Source organism: Xiphophorus couchianus, chromosome 4, assembly GCF_001444195.1.
Source record: "Xiphophorus couchianus chromosome 4, X_couchianus-1.0, whole genome shotgun sequence".
Taxonomy (NCBI): Eukaryota; Metazoa; Chordata; class Actinopteri; order Cyprinodontiformes; family Poeciliidae; genus Xiphophorus; species Xiphophorus couchianus.
The window spans coordinates 12,229,245-12,250,745 of record NC_040231.1 but is presented as its reverse complement, the minus strand read 5'-3'; the positions used below and the strand labels follow the sequence as shown (position 1 = coordinate 12,250,745).

The window sequence follows — 21,501 nt, the reverse complement described above, 5'->3', positions numbered from 1 at the left end:
AAGACAGGACCTCTTATTTTTGCTGGAGACATCTTTATTTATGAAGCAAACAGTGATGCAAAATAAAGCCTGAACAATGCACACAATGCTCAAAGAGGTCTCAATTGAATTGCTCTGATCGTAATTTCCATGTACAGAGCAATATTTATCAAACTAAACACCATAGAAAGTTTAGTTTCATCAAGCATCAAGCTGTTTGTTGAACCAATAACAGGTAGCTTAGACAGACCACTCATGACTTTAAAGAAATATCACATGAATAAATGCAAATGTTGCAGCTTCTGCCCTCACCTAATGGCTTTATACCAAAGAAATTAGAAAGAAAAAAGCATTCAACATGTAAATCTTTTAAACTGTAATCCAAGTTATCACCTACTTTTACCTCATTAGTCCTCTATTTGTACATATAGATCATAAACTATGAGCAAAAACTGGAAGGTAGAGGAGCTTTAACATGTTTTGTGGAAAGATTTGATGGGCTTTGGTCAAAAACAGCTGTGCAACATTCAGAAAACCTGTTCATCCTTTGACTATCTGTTAAATGCTTTTTATTATTTGTGTGACAGTATACATAAAATGTTAGTTTTCTCTTTATTATCCGTGTCCAGAGGCATGAACTGAACAAAATTGTCCTGAATACTTCCATTATCAGTAATCATGTCAGTGGAAAACCATGCAAAACTTAACATTTCTTTTAGTGTCCTTGACAAGGAAACACAGCAACAATTGTGCTCGGTTTCCAAGTAAAATCTTCGAAGTACTGAAGGAAAATCTGAAGAGGTTCTGGCTGCAGCGAAGGATTAAAAGTGGAACACATCACCAAAAACAAAATTTGAAGCTTCCAGAGTGTTTTAATCAAAAAAAAGTATATTTTTAAGCTTAAAGTTTCCCAGTTATAGTTTTGCGTGTTAGTAAATGCTCACAAAAATGTCAGGGTTAGACGACAGAGAACTGGATGCCATGTTTGTTGAGGCGGTCGACGAGGGTGGTTTTGGCGAAAGCAGCTCCTGGAGAATAAACTCCTCCCCTGGAAAAACAAGAACATGTTTCACTGAAAAACAGATTCAAAAATGTTTAAAACATTTTCTGGTTTGTGTTCTGAAATGATGCTTGGAAGAAAAATAAAGCTATTTTTGTGGTGAAATCCCGGTTGATTAAAACTGTTATGCTCTTTTATAGCATCACTCATATATTTTTTTGCTTTAGTTGTAATATAATACAGCCACATTTTCTCAAAATCCTGCAAACGTTTTGACTTTGGGTGAAAAATATGCTGCAGGTTTGGTGCAGATCCAAGTCTTTCTCCCTTAAAAAACCTAAATCTAGTACTCTACATGTGCTAATCGTGTTAGTTATTATTAGGTTTATATGGAAAGTACAAGTGACAAACTGAATTTAAAAGTCAGTGGTGTGTTTAGTGTTAGAGTGGGAACTCACTTCTTGGGCAAAGCTGCCGGTTCGTTGAGAATCGTGAGAGCAGCTTGCACCATTGCAATGGGCGTGGCCACATATCCGACCTCTGAGTAATAAAAAATTTAATTAGATGAGCTTTACTCACTAACTGCAAGTTAATTTCCATTTCTGAATTTTGATTTTTTTTCTACAGTGGTTACCTGGTCCCTGAACTAGAGTGCGGATCTTGGCGTTAGGTTTTCCCAGCGCAGGGTCCTGACCGCTTGTGTAACCCTCGCCATAGAAGGATAACTGGAAGGATGATCCCTCCATCTAACAGAAACATATTGATTTCAATGAGTCTTGTTTTGCATATTTAAGCAAATGGGTGTTTAATCCTGATATCCTTCATTGTTTTTACCTGCTTTCTGGTTGGTCCGGCTTTCGAGAACATTCCAAAGGAGAAAAACTCTGGATACTAAACAGAGAAATTAACAAATTAGATTTAAAAACCAGAGTTACACTGCATAGACGGTGCTTAATGCATCTTCCTCGTTTACCTTCATGAGCAGGTTGCGTCCACAAGTGAACTTGACCAACAACCAGAAGATCATGCCAGCAAACATCAGCTTGATGATGCTGCCAATACCTCCAACTCCAGCATACGCTCCATACTGGACCTGGGATTTATAGCAGGAGGAAATCATTCAAATATTTAGTTCAAACTATCTAATCTCATTGATTACTTTAAACATTTGGGTTTAACATGAAAGATACCGTCATTTCAGCAAAATCCAGCCCCCTATGGAATTTAACAGTCTATATTAAATAAAATATTTGGGCTTCAAAGCTGACTTAAGAAACAGGGATGGACTAAAATCTTTAAAAACAAGTAAAATGTTTCTAAGGTGAAGAGTGGCTTGTTTTATTTTCAGTTCTTAGGGTTGAAAAATAAATCAATATCAAATATTGCGACAGATACATGATCAATATCAACAGATAATACATCTGATAGAAAATCCGATGTTCAATATATGAAATATTCACTGGACTCCGATCCAGCACCGCACGGCATTCTGGGGGATGTAGAGGAAAGACTTTTTAACCTCTCAACCTCTCATGGCCCGGTAAGCAAAGTGAGTAGAATCAACTCACTCACTCTTTGGTTACCTAGCAACTCACTCACTCACTCTTTGGTTACCTAGCAACCGCATGTAGGAGTAACTGCCGCAGCAGGAGTTTAAAGTTTCGCCACTGTGACTCATAACTGTTTAAACGACGACATGGAGTAAAAACTGTGGATAAAACATAAAAGCTCACTCCACCAGTTTGGTAGCATTAAAGATATTTAAAGCACAACACTAATCAATAATTATTTGTATTGACTAATATATGGAGATACTTTTTCCAGCCATCAGATCTACTTTAAATTAATAGTTCAAGGTGGAATATCTTGAAACAAGTCAAGGTTTGTCCTTAAGAAGTAAAAAGATCTTAAATCAAGTTTAAAATGTTTGATTCAAGTAAGTTGAACTAGTTTTGAAATTCCTTTGCAGTGTGGAGGAGAGATCTTACATAACTATTACTGTTAAGAATTGAATCACTAGTAAAAATAGGTTTTATTGGCTGATATTTTCCAGTTTCCTTATTAAAACGCTGCGTTGTGGCACCGACCGGCGTGGCTTGATGTTCCTCTGCCAGGAAGCGCTGGGTTCTTTTCACCACGGACGGATCAGAACCCATGAAGGGAAGCGCGTACTGCTGGATCTCATTACTGTAGAACAGCGCTCCCCTGCAAACATGCAGAAATGTGACAGTCACATTTTATGAACACTTACTGAGAAGGATTATTAAATAGCTTTTTTCAGATCTCCTGTTTGTCCTCAGAATGCCTGCAATTTCAATAAATAACCAGTTTTAGACTCAAAACTAACCGGGAATCACCTCAGTTGTGGAAAAATGCCACTTTATCAGATTCATTTTTGTACTTCTACATGTCCAGCTATAGAAAGGAGAATATGTTAATAACACTGCTACTGCTAACAACAACACAGATTTAACCTAAAGAAATGTCTAGTTCAATGGTGAGTTTCTTTAAGGTTTTTTAATAGTCCTAAAAGTTTTTTATTTGATTTTATAGGAATTTTATGTGACAGTCAAAGTTTCTACCAGTTTGGAGAAATAAACAATCATTTCTAGGTTTGGATACACTCAGTCAGCTCAGATAGGGAGCATCTGTGGACACAAATGTTCATTTTTTTGGCACAGATTTTCTTTGACTGGGCCATTTTTGCAGATTAATATGCTTTGATCCAAAACATTGTAGTTCTAGTTGTGTGATTAGGCTCATTTTCCTGCCCCAGTCTCAGCTCTTTTTCAATCTTTAACATATTTTTTTCCAACATTGCCCCGTATTTTCTTCTGAGGATAACATTTTGGTGAGAATAAAATAGAAGCCACTGTACCTGCGCCGCAGCTTGGGGCCAACAGTGGGGAGAGGTTTGTGGTTAAACTTCCTTCTTAGACCCTGGAGATTCCGGCTGTCGGCTAAGCCAAAGATGGCCGACTGCCAAGTCCCGTCATGGATACACCCACCCTGACGGATGAACACAGACAGACACAAGTCCTGATGAAGTGCTAGGCAGATATATCACTAACAAGGACAACGAAAATTAGAAAAAGACTGAATCAACAAGCTGGCTCAGTACACAGACGTATGGGTAGTGTAGTATCTGACGTACCTCAGGTCCTATGCCGATAGTCAGAAAGCTCTCCACAGCAGTCAGGGTGCCTGTTCACACAGACAGGTTAGCATAATGCTAATGGTGAGAACTGCAAAAACAGCTTCTAGTGCAAATATCTATGTACACTTGATATAAAACAAAACCAACTTACAATATTTCTGGAAAACAGGAGTTTGTTTTAAGTCAAGAAGATAATGGTTAGATTAAATATGTATTTACGGAATCTGTTCAGATGAATATATCCAGTCTTACCCCTGAACTGATCTCGTGTGTAGATGACGCCCATGTCTGCAGGAATGGAGTCAAACCCACAGCTTCCAATGACGAAGACGCCTTTCTCTGCCGCCTGGCTGCTGTAGTTCAGCTGCATGCCCTCCAAAAACTGTCCGACAAAAACACCCAGAAGAAAAACACACAAAAAACACTCCAGTGATTCTCATATACTGCATTTAATTTAACATATTTTTAAACACAATGAATATTAAAGGTGAGCTCTTACGCTTCCTTGAACAGGTTCGGATAGGTTTATAAAAAACATGTTTATTACATTTTTTGTACAAAATCATTCTTATATAATGAGATTTCCATCTGCTCAGTTCTTCCCGTTTTCAGCTCCTTGCAGAATGAGCTCATTTTAGGGCATCCTGTCACTTCAAATCCAAATAAACTGCTGCTGGCCACGCCCCCATCTCAACATTTACACTCACACATAAGAATAGCTGCAAACAAATGCACGATTATAGAACCGTACATCTTTGAAAAGCAGAAGTGGAGCCTCCTGCACAACCAGCAAGAATGCTGGGGTGGTTTCTGGATGGCAAGTCAAAAACAAAACACTTGTCTCTTCCAGCAGCCATTGTACAGCGAATACAGCGGTAAAAACCAGCTGACCAAACATGCTGGAGCTCCACTTGGGTTGCAAGGTGATGGGCTAGGCTTGTGTTGCTAGGTAACAGCGCAGCGCACATTGATTGTGACTTGATATTTGGAAGGTTTCTGAAACGGCTCCTTTTCCAGACATTAACTTATTACTATAAAAACTGCTTGATACTTTTTTTTTATGTGCTTGCGCTGTTTTTACAAAGAGCTGAGGCCCAAATGGAAGTAAAATAAAATGAGCAAAATGTGAAATTTGCATGAGAGGTTGCATTTTTAAAAAAAAGTTAAACACAGATTTAGTTTAGTAATGGAGAAGATTTCAGGAATCAAAAGAGAGAAACCTTAAATTAGCTTCCGTGTCAGCAGGACGTGTTGAACCCTGTCCAACAGGCAGAGAGCAGCTGCTGTCATGTGGACGAGTTAGAAATAATTTCATCCTAACCAGCTGCCGCATGAGAATCAGCGTGTCTCCAATTTAATCCAAACAAACAGCTTCAAAGATGGATGTCAGGACATCTACAGGACAGCACGTTTCAGCATGAAGGCCTCGCTTAATTTGATTTTTAAAAAGTTAATCTCCAATCATTTTTTGAAAATTGTGTAAAAAAAATGTTTGAACAATCAGTAGCTAATATCTACACCAAACTTTTTGAATCGCATAAGAGCTAACATCCCATGACTTGAAAATCTTCAGGGACCAAAATTTACTTTTTCTCTCCAGTCAAAAACACAAAACTAATATTATTGTGAATCATTTCTCGTTTACTTGCAAAACAATAAATTAATCAAGTAATATTTTGATGAAACTAACATTAGTATGACGTTTGCGGTATTTAAACTTTTTGGGTCAATTATTTTCTATTTTATTGGTCTATAAAATGAGCTTTTTTTAAAAAAAAAAACTTTGCTGTGTTCAGCTGGACATAATGGATGGGTAAAAAGTCACAGAAAAAAACAGTAATAAAGACAATAAAATTCAGTTTAAAAACATATAAACTCGCCACAGAAATCTCATCCTTAAACAAATACAAAAGGGTCCGAATTTGCACCTTTCCTCCTCCACAGTCAGGGGCCACACAAAATTATTTCAAGGGCCACAAAGGGCCCATGCGCCACACTTTGGACATCCCTAATCTACACGCAGCATGAGATTAACGATTTTCAGGGAGGCGTGGCGGCGTTGCGCTAACCTGCGGCTCTCCAGAGATGTCGATGTGGTGCGCTCCGTTCTCCACGCAGGCTCTGACCACGGGCTCGCCAAAGAACCGGTACTGTGAACACAAAGACAGACAGAACCTCATCCACACCCTTCTGACACACTTTAGTCCCTCTTTACCTGGTACAACTGGGCTAATCTAGAAATAAAAGCCTTTCCTTGTAGGTAAGAAACAATTAGTGTTGACTAACACCCCAATTAAAATTCAATATAAAGTTTCTATTCCAACATTTCTTTCTTCATGAGATTCTCTTTAGTTTTGTCCTTTTCTTAACCTGCATTGACTATATAACTGGACTGACTTGTTTATAAATAGATTATTTAAGTGCCTTTAGATAACTTTTTTTTTGTAGATTATCATAATAGAAATAAATTTAATTGAATAAATCATTCATTCATTTAACTTATTTTCTTACATGCACCGACTGTAGACAGTGAACTTTAGCACCAGCATCTATCAGAACCATCAGCAGATGTAATAAAACTTTTCAGGTCATTGACCGGGTTAGTTCTGTGAGTTAATTTAAAGTTGTTAGAAATCTCTTTAATGGCTTTTATATTTTATTTAAATACCAAAATGCATACAACTCAACAAAGGATTTACAGCTGCTGAATGTCATTTTCCACATTTAAAACTGATACATGGAGACACTTTAAATATTTTACATTAGAGTTTAGGGCTGTAACTAACAATTACTCTAATAATCAGTTAATCTATCAATTGTTGGACAATTAACTGGCACTTTTCTGCCCATTTTTCATTAAAGCATTTAGGTCTTTATTAAATAAAGTATTAGAAATGCATTAAAAGATGCTAATAAATAATTAAATTCAATTTTTAGAAAAGAAAATAAACATTTCAGATAGCAAAAGGTGTGTAATAGAATATTTTTAACTGAAGTTGAAGCAGGTGAAGCTAAACCTGGAGGAGTTCTGGGTTAAACATATTTATAGACAAAGTCTTTTTCGCATCTTAAACGCAAACTGTATGTATTTTTGTGTAGTTTTATTTTAATTACTGCTCTGACTGTGTTCTTTCAGCAAAATGGGCTCGTTTTGAGTCTGTATACTCCAGTTAACGATTAATCGCTTACTAAATTAGTTGATGTTATTTGAATATATCGATTAATCAGATTAATCATGAATTATATAAAACTAATTGAATTATATAAAACTTTGACAAACAGCTCCAGCTCTAGTAACAAAGATGATCTAAGACATCACTGAATACTAAGAGTATTCACAAGATTTATTTCTATTTTCAATAAATGTTTTAACAATAAAAATGGTTTTAAATTAAACTAAACACAACATTAACTGTGTTTGAACAGTGTTGTAGTCAGGGTGACAAATTAATAATCTGATTATTATGGGATGTTTGGAGCCTTCTGAAGTGATAAATATCTGGTTTAAATCCAGCTGGACTGACTAACTTGAATAACAAGTTTCAGTCCTACCAACAAACACTCCTAGTTCTTTGGAAACCACAGTCTCCAAATAAATTTAAAAATATAATATGACTTTTTTTCTCTAGGGAATAAAAATGTGATAAAATTTAGGCTCATTGTAGAAGATGAATTCTTTTTGATTTCAGTGTGTTGCCGGAGTCTGAGCCAGCTGCGTCCATCTTGGTGTAAAACACAAAACTGCTACTGTAAAAATGACTCTGGCTGTTTCACAATGAAGCTGATTGTGTGCTGCAGTCAGTGTCTCTCCTTGCCAGTGCAGGCTGCTCTGTGTTCCCTCTGTGCATGCGACGCCACAGCGACAGAGGAAAACAGAAAGCAGGAGGGCAAGATGAAGCGCTACACTTATGCCAAGAGGAGATGCCAACATGTCAGAGCCGAGCGACAAAGTGATGTTAAGAATTAAATTCTCTGAAACGAACAAACACAACAACATTTCTGTGGAATCGAATGCTTACCGGGCCGACACAGTTCAAAACGATCACGGCCTGCTTGCACATGGCTGCGAGGGAGTCGGGTTCGCCTACGTCCGCCACGATCACGTCCACCTCTGTCCGGAGCTCAGGCTTACCTGTGAACAGAAACACACCTGAACGACGGAGCAACACTTGGATTTAGAATAAAAACCAAACATCAACGTTTATCTGGCCGTTTGGACAAAAGTTGTAAGAACAATGGGCGAAAAAAACAACAACCTTACTGTGTGTAGACAAATAAACATTGTTTGTTATGAATTAAGGATGAGTATTTATTGTATCGTTTATTATTTATCGTGAAAAGTTTCTTAAGAATTTTGATTTATATAAATTTCAATTAATGATGTTTAAAATCCTCCAAAGCTGTCTGTATTGTTAATTTTACGAAACCCCCTCCCATTTCTTTTTCATTTCAATAAATATCAATAAATTTGAAAAATATGATTAAATACATTTCCTGTGAGCAGTTCAGTGACTCACACTTCTTTTTGTGAGTGGAGTAAAGAAGCATATTCAGTCACCTAAAAAATAAGTAATAAATACTTCTTATCGTTATAACAACAGTGTTATAAAATACTATGATAAAACTTTAAGTCGCTGTCATCCAACCCTCTGATGAATCTTCTTCTTGCTCTTTCTTGTTTTTGGTAAATAAAATACAAATGTTTTGTCCAAGACAACATTTCTGGACAGGGATTCAAAATAAAAAAGTAAAAGAACAAGACTGTAGAAGACGAATTTAAAACACTGAATCTAATGTGAAAAATACTCAAACAACTCTTTAAAAACTCTCCTTCAGTGGCGCTCTGCCACTTTTTAATCTTTTTCGGTCATACTGTTAAGTTTTTTTTCAGTATTCCTGTAGGGTTTTTCTAATGCTTTTTGATTTTGAGCTGATATTTTACATATTTTCAGTTCAGTTTGTGAAACTACGAGAGCATATTGCTCCGCTGTTAGTTGAAGAAAGTGGAGGAAAATAGGAAGTGAAGGGCATCTAATCTAATATAATTATGTTTAAAATGATCCGCTCACTGCCAGGGAAAAGTGAATTACTCAGCTTAAACATCGAGTATTTCTCTGTGGATTAAAACAAATGAACCTGACTTTATAAAAAAACAATTATGATTAACATAAATCAAAATTTATGTTAGGAATGTCATCTTATAAACATCATACTGTACAGAACATGGACATATTTTACAACCAACCTGCATTTCTTTTTTAAAACATTCAAATACTGTGAAGAACTGAATTTTGGATTTCCAGTAGCTGCAAGTTTTATTCGTGAAATTAATTAGAAATAAAACAGTTAAAACACATAACCATGTTTGTAAATAATCTGGTCCTTCGCTTAACATTTAGATTTTTTTAGGCAAGAGGAGCGCAGTGGAATAATTATATTTTTTTAGTATCCTGAATTAAAGCAAATCTTTCCTGTCAAAATGGCTCTTAAAAAAGATATGTAGGTTTTCAAAACATTGCTCAAAAATTATACAAAATATAAAAAAAATATATCTTACTACATGCTGAAAACATGCAAAACTAATTTGGAAATTAATTTACAAATTACAATTAACAAATCTAGTAAATTTTAACATTTCGACAAATGAATGAATGAATGTTTTATAACATGGAAAGCAACCCCCATGCATAGATTATGACACCCTATAATATAAGTTTTCATACCATTACAATAAATTCAAATTAAAGCTTAATTGACCAGCTCAGAAAATAAACAAAGGACTAATAAAGATGTGGGCCTTCGATCACATTCAGAGATCGATTCACCTGGTCCAATAAAAAGGCAAAATTTACATTTAAATACGAACCCAAAGCAGGTAAACCTAAAAGACGTGAGGCGAAATGCAACTGACTGAATTACAGAAACATTCTGTGAAGGCTTGACTGTCAGATTCCTTAAACTTAGTGAGAACAAAACAACAAAAGCATGAATCATTAAAGCTGCTTTTCAGTCCGTTCTGTTTCAGTTTGAAAATAAATACAATGTAAATAAAAGAGAAACAGCACAGATGATTAATGAGTCGGATCTAATGTTCTGGATGAAGCCATTGAAGGAGTTACCGTAGTAACAGTTATGCCAGTTATTACAAATATGCTTCAGTAGCAGTCTGAGGCGTCTGCAAGGCAAAGGACACATTTTTCTTCCAACTAGATAACTGCGGTGGGACAGGCCGGTGCATTAGCAGCTGGTATGTCCCCTCAGCTGTCGAAGAGGAGGAGACCAGAGAATTACCCTCCAATCCTCTGGAAACTTTTGTTACCAGGATGACAAATTAATAGCTCCTGCTCCCGATTTGCAACTGGACTGGATTTTCCATCAGTCTGGTTGACATTATTCCATGTCATAATTGCATTAAAATGATTCCTGTCTTTGTTGAAAATGAAAAATATAACAACTTAGTAACTGATTTCTTACTGGAATTTTGAGTTGTAATGATTTTCAATTGATTAGCAATTGAAAAGCTAAAGGAATGCATGAGCATGTTGGTAGATAAATATTCTCCTAATGAAGTATTCTATCTTCTGAACACTAAATATTAATTATCTGCAAGTTATTGTCATTATAATAGAAATGAAGGCTTGAAAACATCAACCTGTGTATAAATACTCTACATTATTGTGAAGTCAGATATTTTTGGAATAATTTGCGATCAGGAAAAAGTGTAACATAAAAAAAATTACTAGCCAATGAACAGAATAAAAAAGGTATCATCAGTTTAGAAATTAAAATTACAGCCAGTTAAAAATAAACTCTCAGATATTAATTTTTAACACGATTGTAATCAGGGACATAAAGTGTAGATTATTTTGTATAAGAGAATAATGCTGTTTTGTTTTGCTTTATCTCACATGTGCATGTTTAAAGTTGAGTCTAATGCTCAATAAACATATTATTACGACATTTATTTCATGCGTCCATTTTAATGCAGTTTGTAACAGGGTCAAAGTCATGTCCAACTGTTCAATCTGCATGAATTGCTTCATCACCTTGAGTTAAGCAACATCTCTGAATCAAGCCTTCCACACCAACTAGAATACCTTCTCTTTGTCTAAAAATTAACAAATTTACCTAATAGTCATACCTGCTGCTGCATTAGAAACAATCTGCACAACTAATGTGACTAATCGGATACATACTGAGGACTCCAGCGGCCTGCTCCAGAACTTTTTCCAGTTTCTGCTTGCTCCTGCCAGCCACGGCCCACTTCAGGCTCCCCTTGGGTCCCTCGGACGCCGTCCGGGCAACCTCCTCCACCACAAACTGCCCCGTGAAGCCGGAGGCTCCGAAGACGACCAGATGGTACGGCCTGCTGGAGGTTGTCTCTACCCGCGCCATGGTACCAGCAGACACTCAGACAAACAGAAGAATCTTACTGCGACACCTTTACACACTGACTGTCACAATGAAGGGGGCTGAGCTGCCCGCTGCGCTTTTCACAGCGCTGCTTTGTCTACTTCCGTAGCCAAACTATGCTAATATGCTAACAGAAATGTGCAACAGCCACGCGCATGACAAAGAGGTTTCATATAAAGAAAACGTGTCATATTTTTGCATTATATATCACATGTTTATTTTTCTAACGAATCATACATTTGATCAAAATCCGTCTTGCTTTTTTAAAAATTTCCAACATTCATATTATGTTAGCGGAACGACTTCCTCAGGCTTCTGATTGGTGTTTGTAAACATGTGACGCCCTGTCAACGACAGGATCGTACGTCAACCTCTCCGCCATGTTGTAAGTGGCATGTTGCTTCGAAAAAAAACAATAGCTCTTCTATTTATTTCATGCTCCTTAAATATATCTTTAAGTATTTTAAGATTGCCAGCCATCATTATATATATTTCATTTTTAAATTACCTTTAAGCATTTATTTATGATTATTTAAATATGCCATTGATAGTACCAGGGAATATATTGAATTTAGGGCTACAGAGTGGCGCAGATGGAAACTCTGCCATGAAGCAAAAAGTTCTGGGTTTGACTCTTTCTGCATGGAGTTCGCATGTTCAAAAGATTTTTTTTTTAAATAACTGAAATACAACGGAAAGAAAAATACATTAATAGCTGATACATACAGTATATCTTAATGCTACACTAAAACATTATGTGAGTTGCTCTGGATTTTATCAAGCTAACATATAAATGTTTACCAAACATATAAATACTTACAAATGTGGTTTTCCCTGCTGCAAAGCGTATACAGTGCGTTTATTGTGTTCATCAACTGTTTACTTTCTCTTAAATTCCTGTTGACAAGGTTACCGGAGAAATACGTCAAAGATAGTCTGCCGCTTAGAGCGCTCACGCTACAATTTTCGAACTATATGATGAACTTATTTACCAACTTATTAATGTAACTTATTTCCACTATAAAATGTACAGTATTTGACTGAATGGCGTCAGAGTGAAACTGCTCTACTAGGTTTAATGGGTCTATTGTATTTTCTGTGCAGATTAAACCATTTGAGTGAACATTGAAGAAACATAAAAATAATGTAAATGTTTTCATGGCATGCCTCATTGAATAATACATGCTGACTTCGAACTCATTAAACTGATTTCCCATGTTATTAAGTAGCTATATGTAATTACACGAGATGATGCTAGGAAGTAAAATGACTACCGTACATTAAAATAATTTTATTTTTTATTATTCGCGTCTATAAGTAACTAAGAGAATTTATGTCTTGCCACAGACAGAATAAGGTCAAGTCAAGTACAGTGTTAGCATACTGTGCATATGAAAAATAGAAATCCATTGAGCGTAATTTATTGTGTCTTTTGGGTAACGGACATACTCTGCCACTCAAAATATGGCGGTCGCGCTGAGGCAGGTAACTGTCACTGGAGAGTGACGTAAATCCCATGCGCCTGAGGCACCACGAGTGTTGCAAAAACATCATGCGCAGAGGGTCAGGATGCAGCTCAATGTCACTCCGTTTTACTGCCGATATCAGGCACAGAGGGACGTTTTGACACACTGATCCCGTCCGGAACAAAAATACCGGACCATCTACGAAGAGGTTAGCGGGAGGTTAGTGGTAACGCTTTTGTGATAACATCGGTATTTCCTTTAGCACTCCAGGGATGTAAAAGCACGGCTAGCCCGGCTAGCTAACTTAAGTAGCAGCTTGTTGTCGTTAATACGCAGTTTGTCTGTCTTTTCTTAAAGCTAATAGTAACAATATCGAACTTGGCTGTGCTCCTTTTCGAAGTCGATGTGTTTCTGAGAAGTTCTGTTAGCAATAGCAACTTGCTAACTGAACAAAATGTACTGAATTGGGCACTTCTGTAGTTTTTTCAGCTCTAATTGTCTTAGCCTGAACTTATTTACCCGTATTTACCCATTTACTTGTAAATATTATTCTTAGCCACATAATAAGTCGATGCTTAAGCGGGGTAAAGAAATAGTGCAGATTGAGAAATGGATGTAACATGTGCTTCCAGTTAAGTGTTACACATTCCCTTCAATCCAGGTTTTCTCTTGTATCTTACTTTTCTTTTAGGCTGTGACATTTCCCAAAGGTCTCTTCCCTACCTTCCATCGTGCTTTATGTCTGCTGATCCACCATGGCCACTCAGATTTGTAGAGTGCTGGAGCTGATGGTGCGCTCCTCTTGCTGCCACACTATTAGAAGTAGATCATGTCTTCGAAAGGCAGTGCTGGCCCCAACAACCTCTGTCCCTGGGGGCCCTAATCTTCCTAAAAGGGCCTACAGCCTTGACTCTTTTGGTCCCGGTCGGCCCTCCATGGGTCCCAGTTCACATCAGCCCCGTTCAGAGAGAACATCCCCTTCGTCAGCGCTGGTACACAGGAACCTGTCTGCAGCAGCTGTACAGGTTGGTAATTTGGTTTATTAGACTCTAGGCTTTTATTTACCTTTTTTTTTTTTCCTTTTTAAATGACGCCATTCTTAACCCACAGGTTTCATTTAGAAGTGCATAAGTGGAGGATAAAAATATGTAAAGACTGTTTCAAAACAGTGAATATTAATAAACTCAGAAAAACTAAATTTCATTGGTTGATGTGTTTATAGGTTGAAAATAATGCCACAGTCTAGTTCTCATATATTTTAGAAGGTCAAAATTTTTGATTCTGATCGATATGACAATTATGAAGTCAATTATTTCATTTTCTTTCACTATTTGTTGACATTTGTTTAGTTAGTCACAGTTAATATCTTTTTCGCAGGGCCAGTTTCGTCCTTTGTGCCACTACGACTACCTGGATCTTGGGGAGGTGGAGGAAAATGTACGCCGTGCACAGGCTTGTAAAAAAATCAGACACTTTATAGTTAATCCAGATCTGGCCAACGTGGTCGCACAGCATTTGGTGCCCGACCTGCAGGACGCTAAGACAATCATCTTCGAATGTAATCCAGGTGAGAAACAACAGATCTGTGATGTAACCTTCAGAAAGCTTTGCATGAGGGCTGAAATCAGAATAATCGTGATGATTTAATCATTGGAATAATTATCCACTAATTTAGTAATTGATTAATTGGTAAAGTAAACTGACTCAAAGAAAGGCTATTTGCTGAAATAACAACATACTCAGAGCAGTAATTAAGCCAAAACTGTACAAAAAAATTGTAGATGTTTAATTTAAGATGAAATAAACGTTCTTTATCTATGAATATGTTTAACCCAGAACTTTTCAAGTGGCATAGTTTAGATTCACTTGGTTCAAATTCTGTAAAAAAAAAACAAAAAAACCCCCCCAACTAATTCTTAACCTTTTGCATCCAGTTATTAAACGGTTACTTCAGAAATTATTCAGCAGATAAATACATTGTATTGATGTTAAGTCAACCAGAAAGGACTTTTTACATGTTGATGCTAGAGATATATTATTTAACCAGAGATGCATACTTTCCTACACATGATCTACTACTATGTTGTTACTACAGAAATACTGTGTTATTGCATTTTAGGCAATGAATTAATTTTATATATTTGCATCTTTTACTGTATTTCTGATATTGTATAAAAATGGCTGAAGTAGTTAAATTAAAAATCTTCAGAATATGCCAAATTTTTGATCGGATTAATCATCTGAATAATTGATTACTAAAATACCTATTAGTTGCAGCCCTACTTTGTAGAAGATTTGCAGTTCGGTTTGTTGTGAATGTCTCATTTGCAGGTCCCGGAGTTTTGACGAAAGCACTGCTGAATGCTGGAGCTCAGAGAGTCGTTGCTCTGGAGGGAGACAGGAGCTTCTTACCTGACCTCCAGGTAAATTAACTTCCTCTTAGGATCACATTCTTTTTCACCTCTTTTAAACATACTTAGTTATTGTCATATTCATTTTTTGATAGAATATATTTTTTAAGGTAAGATATAGATGACAGGTTTATGTTTCAGGAGCTGGAGACGCGTCTTGATGGTCAGCTGGAGGTGGTTCACTGCGACTTCTTCAGGCTGGACCCCTTTGGGTGCGGCAACGTGAAACCTCCGACCATGTTTACCGATAAACTGTTCACCGACCTGGGAATATCAGAGGCTGCCTGGACTGATGGTGAGGAGAAAAAGATGCAGATTTTACTGAAGACTCCTGCAAAGGTTGAATGACTTCCAATTCCTTACTTTCCTTATTATGGGCATGGTATCGGTATCGGCCGATATTAGCTGTAAAATTTAATATTGGACATCGGCCATTCAGTCAAAATAACTCACAGATGTAAAAGGCGTTGGTTTTATATGACAAACCAGTGACAAAGATGCCTGAAGCACAGCATAATGCCAGATCTGAACTGTTTGAGTGTCATTGTCTTAAAGAGAGCAGATGTCATGAATAAGTTTGACATTAAACATAATGCAAGTTGAATGTGCTCCATCATTTTCAGCCTCCTTTTTAACATTTGCATTTGGTATCAGGCTAAATTGACAAAGATAATGCAGTATTTTAATTCCACAGCAGAGAAAGCCATATAGTAAGTAGGTATTGGGAAAAATATTATTGGTATCGGTAATCAGCTAAATGAGTTTTATAATATTGGCATATATGATATCAACCAAACATCCAATATTGTGCATCCCTTCTATGAATCCTCAACTTGACAACTTGAACATTTCTAAAACAGAGTGTTTGTGTGTCTCTTATTTTCAAAAAGCTGAAAAGCATTTGTTATTGTGTGTATTTGTGAATCTCTGCAGACGTCCCTGTGAAGGTAGTGGGGTTCCTGCCAGAGCGTAACGGGCGTGGCACGCTGCTGAAGATGGTTTATGCTCTGTTTGAGCGATTGTCTGTCTACAGATACGGCAGAATAGAGCTGAACCTCTTCATCAACGAGAGCGAGTACATGGTAAATAACAATAATAAATGTGTTTCTTTTTATTTATAACATTTGATGCAGATTTTAAACAGGCATTCCTACACTTTTTTTTACACTTTGTTATTGATGTGAGGTTTGGTTATGGACTGATCAGGTTGTGTAAAACCTGTTTGTTAATCCATCAGAAACTGATGTCCCGACCTGGTGAAATGCTCTTCTACAGAGCCTTCGGCGTCCTCTGGCAGATGTCGTGTGATATCGAACTTCTGCACAAGGTACACTTTTCCTTTAAGTTAGTACCTATGGTTTTTATCTTTTGTGTTCCTATTGACCCTTTGCACGTGACGTCATGCTCTTCAGAACTCCGTCCACTCCACCATAACGGACGTCAAAACAACCGATGCTTAAAGCCTGTCAAAACACGGACATCTGGTAGCCCAAAATCGCTTCTACTTAGTTGACTCCGCAGTATAAATGATCATAGGATGCTGCACAGTCGGCTGCACAAACAGACAAGGGTGAAAACCAAACCTGTCATTTTATTTTATAACTTTTAATGAGGGAAGATACGGCGGAGATGGATAGCAGCTGTCAGTCATAATGACTTTCAGCCATCGGTGTAACCTCAGATTTGCAGCTAACACTTTTTACAAGGTAAGAAGATTAACGTTCATAAACTTTATAAGTAAGTATGATTAGAAAGATATGAAATATCGCATTATGGAGTAGGTATGTCTAACCATTAGTAACCAGGGAAACAGCGCCCCACCGTCATGTAGCCTAGCATCTATGGAAAAAACAACTGGTTAGCGTCTCGTCTTCTGTACGTTTTTAATGCTGCTCCTCGGTTTAAGGGGAGATGCCGTTTATAACATACTGATATAAATCATGTGGTGTGAATTCAGGCAAAATCGGTAATTTGATCAACACGTCAGGAGGGAAGTATGGATCAGTTTGTAAGCTAGCTGTTTCCAACTTTCGTAAATACCGCCGTCTGTGAGCCCTAACCAGGTGGGTTATGTTCACAGACAAATTAGCTCGACTCGAACAAGTGGAAGCCATGAATAAACTGGCAAAAACAACTTTGGAAAACAATTTCAGTCGCTTTGTTCAATACTCCCGATTCTCATTTCCGACATCTATCATGGCGCCTTGAATGATTAAGTGACGTAGTTTGCAAAGGGTCAATACATCAGCCATAGGCTGACATGAGATTCTCACTGTATGAAAACCTTCAATAAAAATACTGTGGCTCTATTGTAATACTGTAATATCTGCATTAGCGCTAAATTATATTTCAAAAGAAGTGTAACATGATCTTATTTCATCCAAAAATAAACACCCCCACTGCTGCTCAATAAATATGATTAAGATTATTACAGTAAAATATTATCTATAGTATATATATCTGGAAACACAAGTATAATAAGTTCATGTTAGTTGCTGAATTACTCTGCCTTGCTCCTTTGACGGACTTCTTAACAGATCTGCCTCCTGTGCCTTAAAACAGTGATGCTCTTTTAGTTTCCAGTCTTTTTGTCCTATTTGCAGCCACCTGATTAACAGTGTGCAGCCAGCAAGCTACTTAACCTGTCGGTACCATCAACATTTTTGCTAAGAACAATAATGTGCCAATAATGTTTTTTTAAACAGTATAAAATTGTAATAATTACCTACAAAAATCCTTTGAAAATGTAATAAAAGCATCTGATATTTGAGGATGCATAAAAACTACTGGCTTTCTTGGAAATAAGATGATTTTATGGCCGTTTTTATACAGTTTGCTGATATAAGAATATGTAGATATATTCATTCACTTCTGGCAAGCCCGTCCAAATAAGCAGTAAATCAGTTGGTCGAATAAAATGAGCAAGAACATTTTGATTTGCTTGTTTGTTTCTGTATTTTGAGTAACATTTAAAGTAATATTGTTGAGAAGATTTGACATAAAGTAGATTGTTTTTTTTTTTAGCAAAATTCCTACCTGGCAGTGTTGCATTTTTTCCTGTCTGAACCTCATTATTAATGTTTTCAAAAGCAATTTTGTTTTTTTTAACACTTCATAATCTATTGCATTTATAATATCGGTTCTTCTGTTTAGTTATTTTGCATATTTAAAATGTTTTCCAGCTCTAGTATAAAATGTTCTTTGGAAATTAAAGTTTAAAACAAGGAATAACAGAATGGAAAATTAGTTTGTGTTGTGAAACTGTAACTTTTTAAAACCTTTCGGTACCTTCATGCCAGTCACTGATCCATGTCTGCAACACATCATGAGATCAGAGAGGAAATGTTTGTTGACATTTCATTCCTCCACCTCCTTATCTGTGTGTTCAGGAGCCCTGGGAGTCGTTTGCTGTGTCTTCAAGGCAGAGTGTACGTAACTCCAAGGGGAAGGTAACAGAGCCAGTCCATTATCAGCAGTGATATAAACATTTAAAGTGTTTAATGCAACATTTGGCCTTTTTCTCTCCCTGTAGCTCCCAAACGATTATCTGTGCCTGGTTCGCCTGCGTCCCCGGGCCGACCTGTTCTCCTCAGGCCTCATGCCCTCCAACGCCTCAACTCTGCTGATGATGGTCAAACAGTGTTTGGCAAAACGGAAGGTCAAACTCATCGACAGGCTCAAGTAAGCAGACGGCATCAGGCGAAGCTAGCGCTCACATCACACACGCAGCGTCAAAGCCTCACACTTTGAAGAAAGCCTGCAGATTTCTTAAACATGTTATGCTTCCCTGAACAGGTTATGATTGATCCATGAGCATATTTATTCTTTTTTTTTTGCACAAAATTATTCTTAGATAATGATATTTTAGTCTTTATACTTTTTAGTTTATTACGTTTGTAAACTGTGGAGTACTTATGACTTTAGACCAACATTTAGCTTAATATTGGAGCAAGAAAAACTCCTGTTAGTTTATTACTTAGCAACCCAGTACAAGAATCAAACATGGAGGACCAACATTTAGCTTTATACTTTACAAATCTAGAGTGAAATTAGAAAGTACCATCTACTTAGTGGCCCAGAAGAACTGGAACCAACATTTAGTTTTATACTTACTCCATGAACAAGAATCAAAAAAACATAAACTTACTGTCAAAAACAGTTGGATGTTTTTCTTTAAAGTGCTTGCACTATTTTTTAGAAGCAGTTAAGATCCAAATGGAAGTATTAGCAGCATGTTTTTAATAATTTTGTTCATCTTGTCAAAGCATGTGTGGTTTTCTTTCATCATGCCTCTTATTTGTTTGATTTTTTTTATATATTTTTTTTTAGTGTGTGGTCACCTGACAGTGGGAGCAAACTGTTATCTGAGTTGGGCTTGCCGGAGGACATCCTGACTGGAAACGTCTATCCAGAGGAGTACCTTCGACTTTTCCAGCTGATGGACAAGAGTCAGGAGTTTATACAGAGCTGGCTTTACGAGGAGATCCTGGAGAACACGCAGAGGGAAGGCTGGGGCTAAAATAACAGCACAACTAAACATGTGTTCAATAATATGATGAAACAGAACAGTAAGATAGATAAATAGCCATAAGAGTATAACAAATTCTCTATCTGTTCTGTTACTGAAATAGCTTAAAAGTTTCTGCTATAAATATAATTTTTTTAATTTATATTACAGTGACTTCATAGTTTGGACATAAATATACATAAATAGAGGCTCTTCATCCATCACTGAAGCTTCAGGCTATGCAAGTGATCTCATACCTCCAACATCCTAGTGTGCTTCACTTGATAATACAGCTGCTGTTTTATTTAGTCAGTTTATTGCAGTAGCAGTGTAACGACCTGCGTACGTCTTTATGTGAAACAAACCAAGGAAAAAAGCAATGCAATGCTGTTTCATTACATAACAGCAGCTGTTTGTATTTTTATATTTGTGAGTCCATGATTGTTCGTGCATGTGAAATCTCATGCTTTATGAAATATGTAAGTTAGATATGTTAATTTAAAAGCAAAATATATCATACTTTTTTACATCTAGCCCAGGTTTTATTGGTGCTCTGTAATTTGGTCATAAATCAGATTGATTAATAAAGCTATTATTTGCATTCTTGGTCATTGACAAAGAAAATGTGATTTAAAGTTGTTTGTATCATTTTTTTCACATTTTTGTCAAATTTGTGCTGTAGGAATGCACAGGTCAGGTAGATAATCTGTTTTCAGAACAACCCTGTGAACTACACAAATCTGGCTTTTATGGAAGAGTGTTTAGAATGTGAAGAAAATTTACTATATACTTGAGTAAACATGGTGGTGGCAGCATGATACTATGGGGATGCTTTTCTTCAAAAGGGCCAGAGGTATTGGATGCAGTGCAGTGGGAAATAAACTGCTAACTATTCAGAGGAAGATAGAACAAGAGCTTAAATGGTTTACATCAAAGCGTATGTTAGGATGACCTAGTTCAAGCCTAGGCATAAATCCACTTTATAATTTGTGACAAGATATGTAAGCTGATGTTCACAGAACCTGTTTTGGAAAATTCTCAGTCTCAGTGCACAAATCTGGTAGAAACATAGGTCTCAATACCAGTCCTGTTTTTTTTTTCTTTTTCACACTGTGTAGTATGTAGCCCAAAGTGACTTAGATTAAATGTTCAAACTCAGAAAATATTTCTTTATTCCGAGAGAAATTTATTAGTTTTTTCTAGCAAATCTTTGACTTTTCAAACTCAGAAAATTCCTTTTTTTTTCTTTAAAGAAATGACTGAAATTAATCTCAGAATGTCTGAGTTCTTTTCTAGCAACATTTAAAATCTTAATTGAAACTCAAAAAATTCCCTGTTTTTTCTAGAAACGTCCTGAGATTAAATAAAAAAAATTCTGAGTTTCTAGCAAATTTTTGACTTTTTCTTGAACATTTCAGAGATTAATCTGAAAATTTGAGTTTTTTCTGGCAATTTTTTTTGACTTATCAGACTCAAAAAAATTTTTGTTTTCTCTAGAAATTTTCTGATTAATCTAAAAATGTCTGAGGATTTTTTCTTCTTTTTGAGCAAAACTTCAACTTTTGAAA

At 36.5% G+C, this 21,501-nt stretch overlaps 2 protein-coding genes across 5 annotated transcripts; one reads left to right on the top strand and one right to left on the bottom strand.

Moving 5' to 3' along the window:
- Window positions 1-16: 16 nt before the first annotated feature.
- Window positions 17-12,483, bottom strand: LOC114142991 (saccharopine dehydrogenase-like oxidoreductase). Of its 3 annotated transcripts, XM_028014664.1 has the most exons (14): window positions 12,370-12,483; window positions 11,333-11,545; window positions 8,156-8,268; window positions 6,206-6,286; window positions 4,389-4,518; window positions 4,134-4,183; window positions 3,858-3,988; window positions 3,067-3,184; window positions 1,953-2,072; window positions 1,814-1,870; window positions 1,614-1,725; window positions 1,438-1,519; window positions 924-1,027; window positions 17-787 (listed from the first exon to the last, which is right to left on the bottom strand). In XM_028014664.1, the coding sequence occupies exons 1-13, from the start codon at window positions 12,419-12,421 to the stop codon at window positions 937-939; spliced, it is 1,350 nt and encodes a 449-aa protein (XP_027870465.1). In that variant the 5' UTR covers window positions 12,422-12,483; the 3' UTR covers window positions 17-787; window positions 924-936. The 3 variants fall into 3 exon arrangements, with proteins under 3 accessions (XP_027870465.1, XP_027870464.1, XP_027870466.1); XM_028014663.1 differs by having other exon boundaries at window positions 526-1,027; window positions 12,370-12,482; XM_028014665.1 differs by lacking the exon at window positions 12,370-12,483 and having other exon boundaries at window positions 526-1,027; window positions 11,333-11,664.
- A 584-nt stretch (window positions 12,484-13,067) lies between these two features.
- On the top strand, window positions 13,068-20,562 carry tfb2m (transcription factor B2, mitochondrial). 2 transcript variants are annotated; one of them, XM_028014667.1, is made up of 10 exons: window positions 13,068-13,223; window positions 13,707-14,040; window positions 14,393-14,582; window positions 15,347-15,438; window positions 15,568-15,721; window positions 16,360-16,508; window positions 16,664-16,753; window positions 18,816-18,875; window positions 18,959-19,107; window positions 19,756-20,562. In XM_028014667.1, the coding sequence occupies exons 2-10, from the start codon at window positions 13,771-13,773 to the stop codon at window positions 19,943-19,945; spliced, it is 1,344 nt and encodes a 447-aa protein (XP_027870468.1). In that variant the 5' UTR covers window positions 13,068-13,223; window positions 13,707-13,770; the 3' UTR covers window positions 19,946-20,562. The 2 variants fall into 2 exon arrangements, with proteins under 2 accessions (XP_027870468.1, XP_027870467.1); XM_028014666.1 differs by having other exon boundaries at window positions 13,069-13,234.
- Window positions 20,563-21,501: the final 939 nt, after the last annotated feature.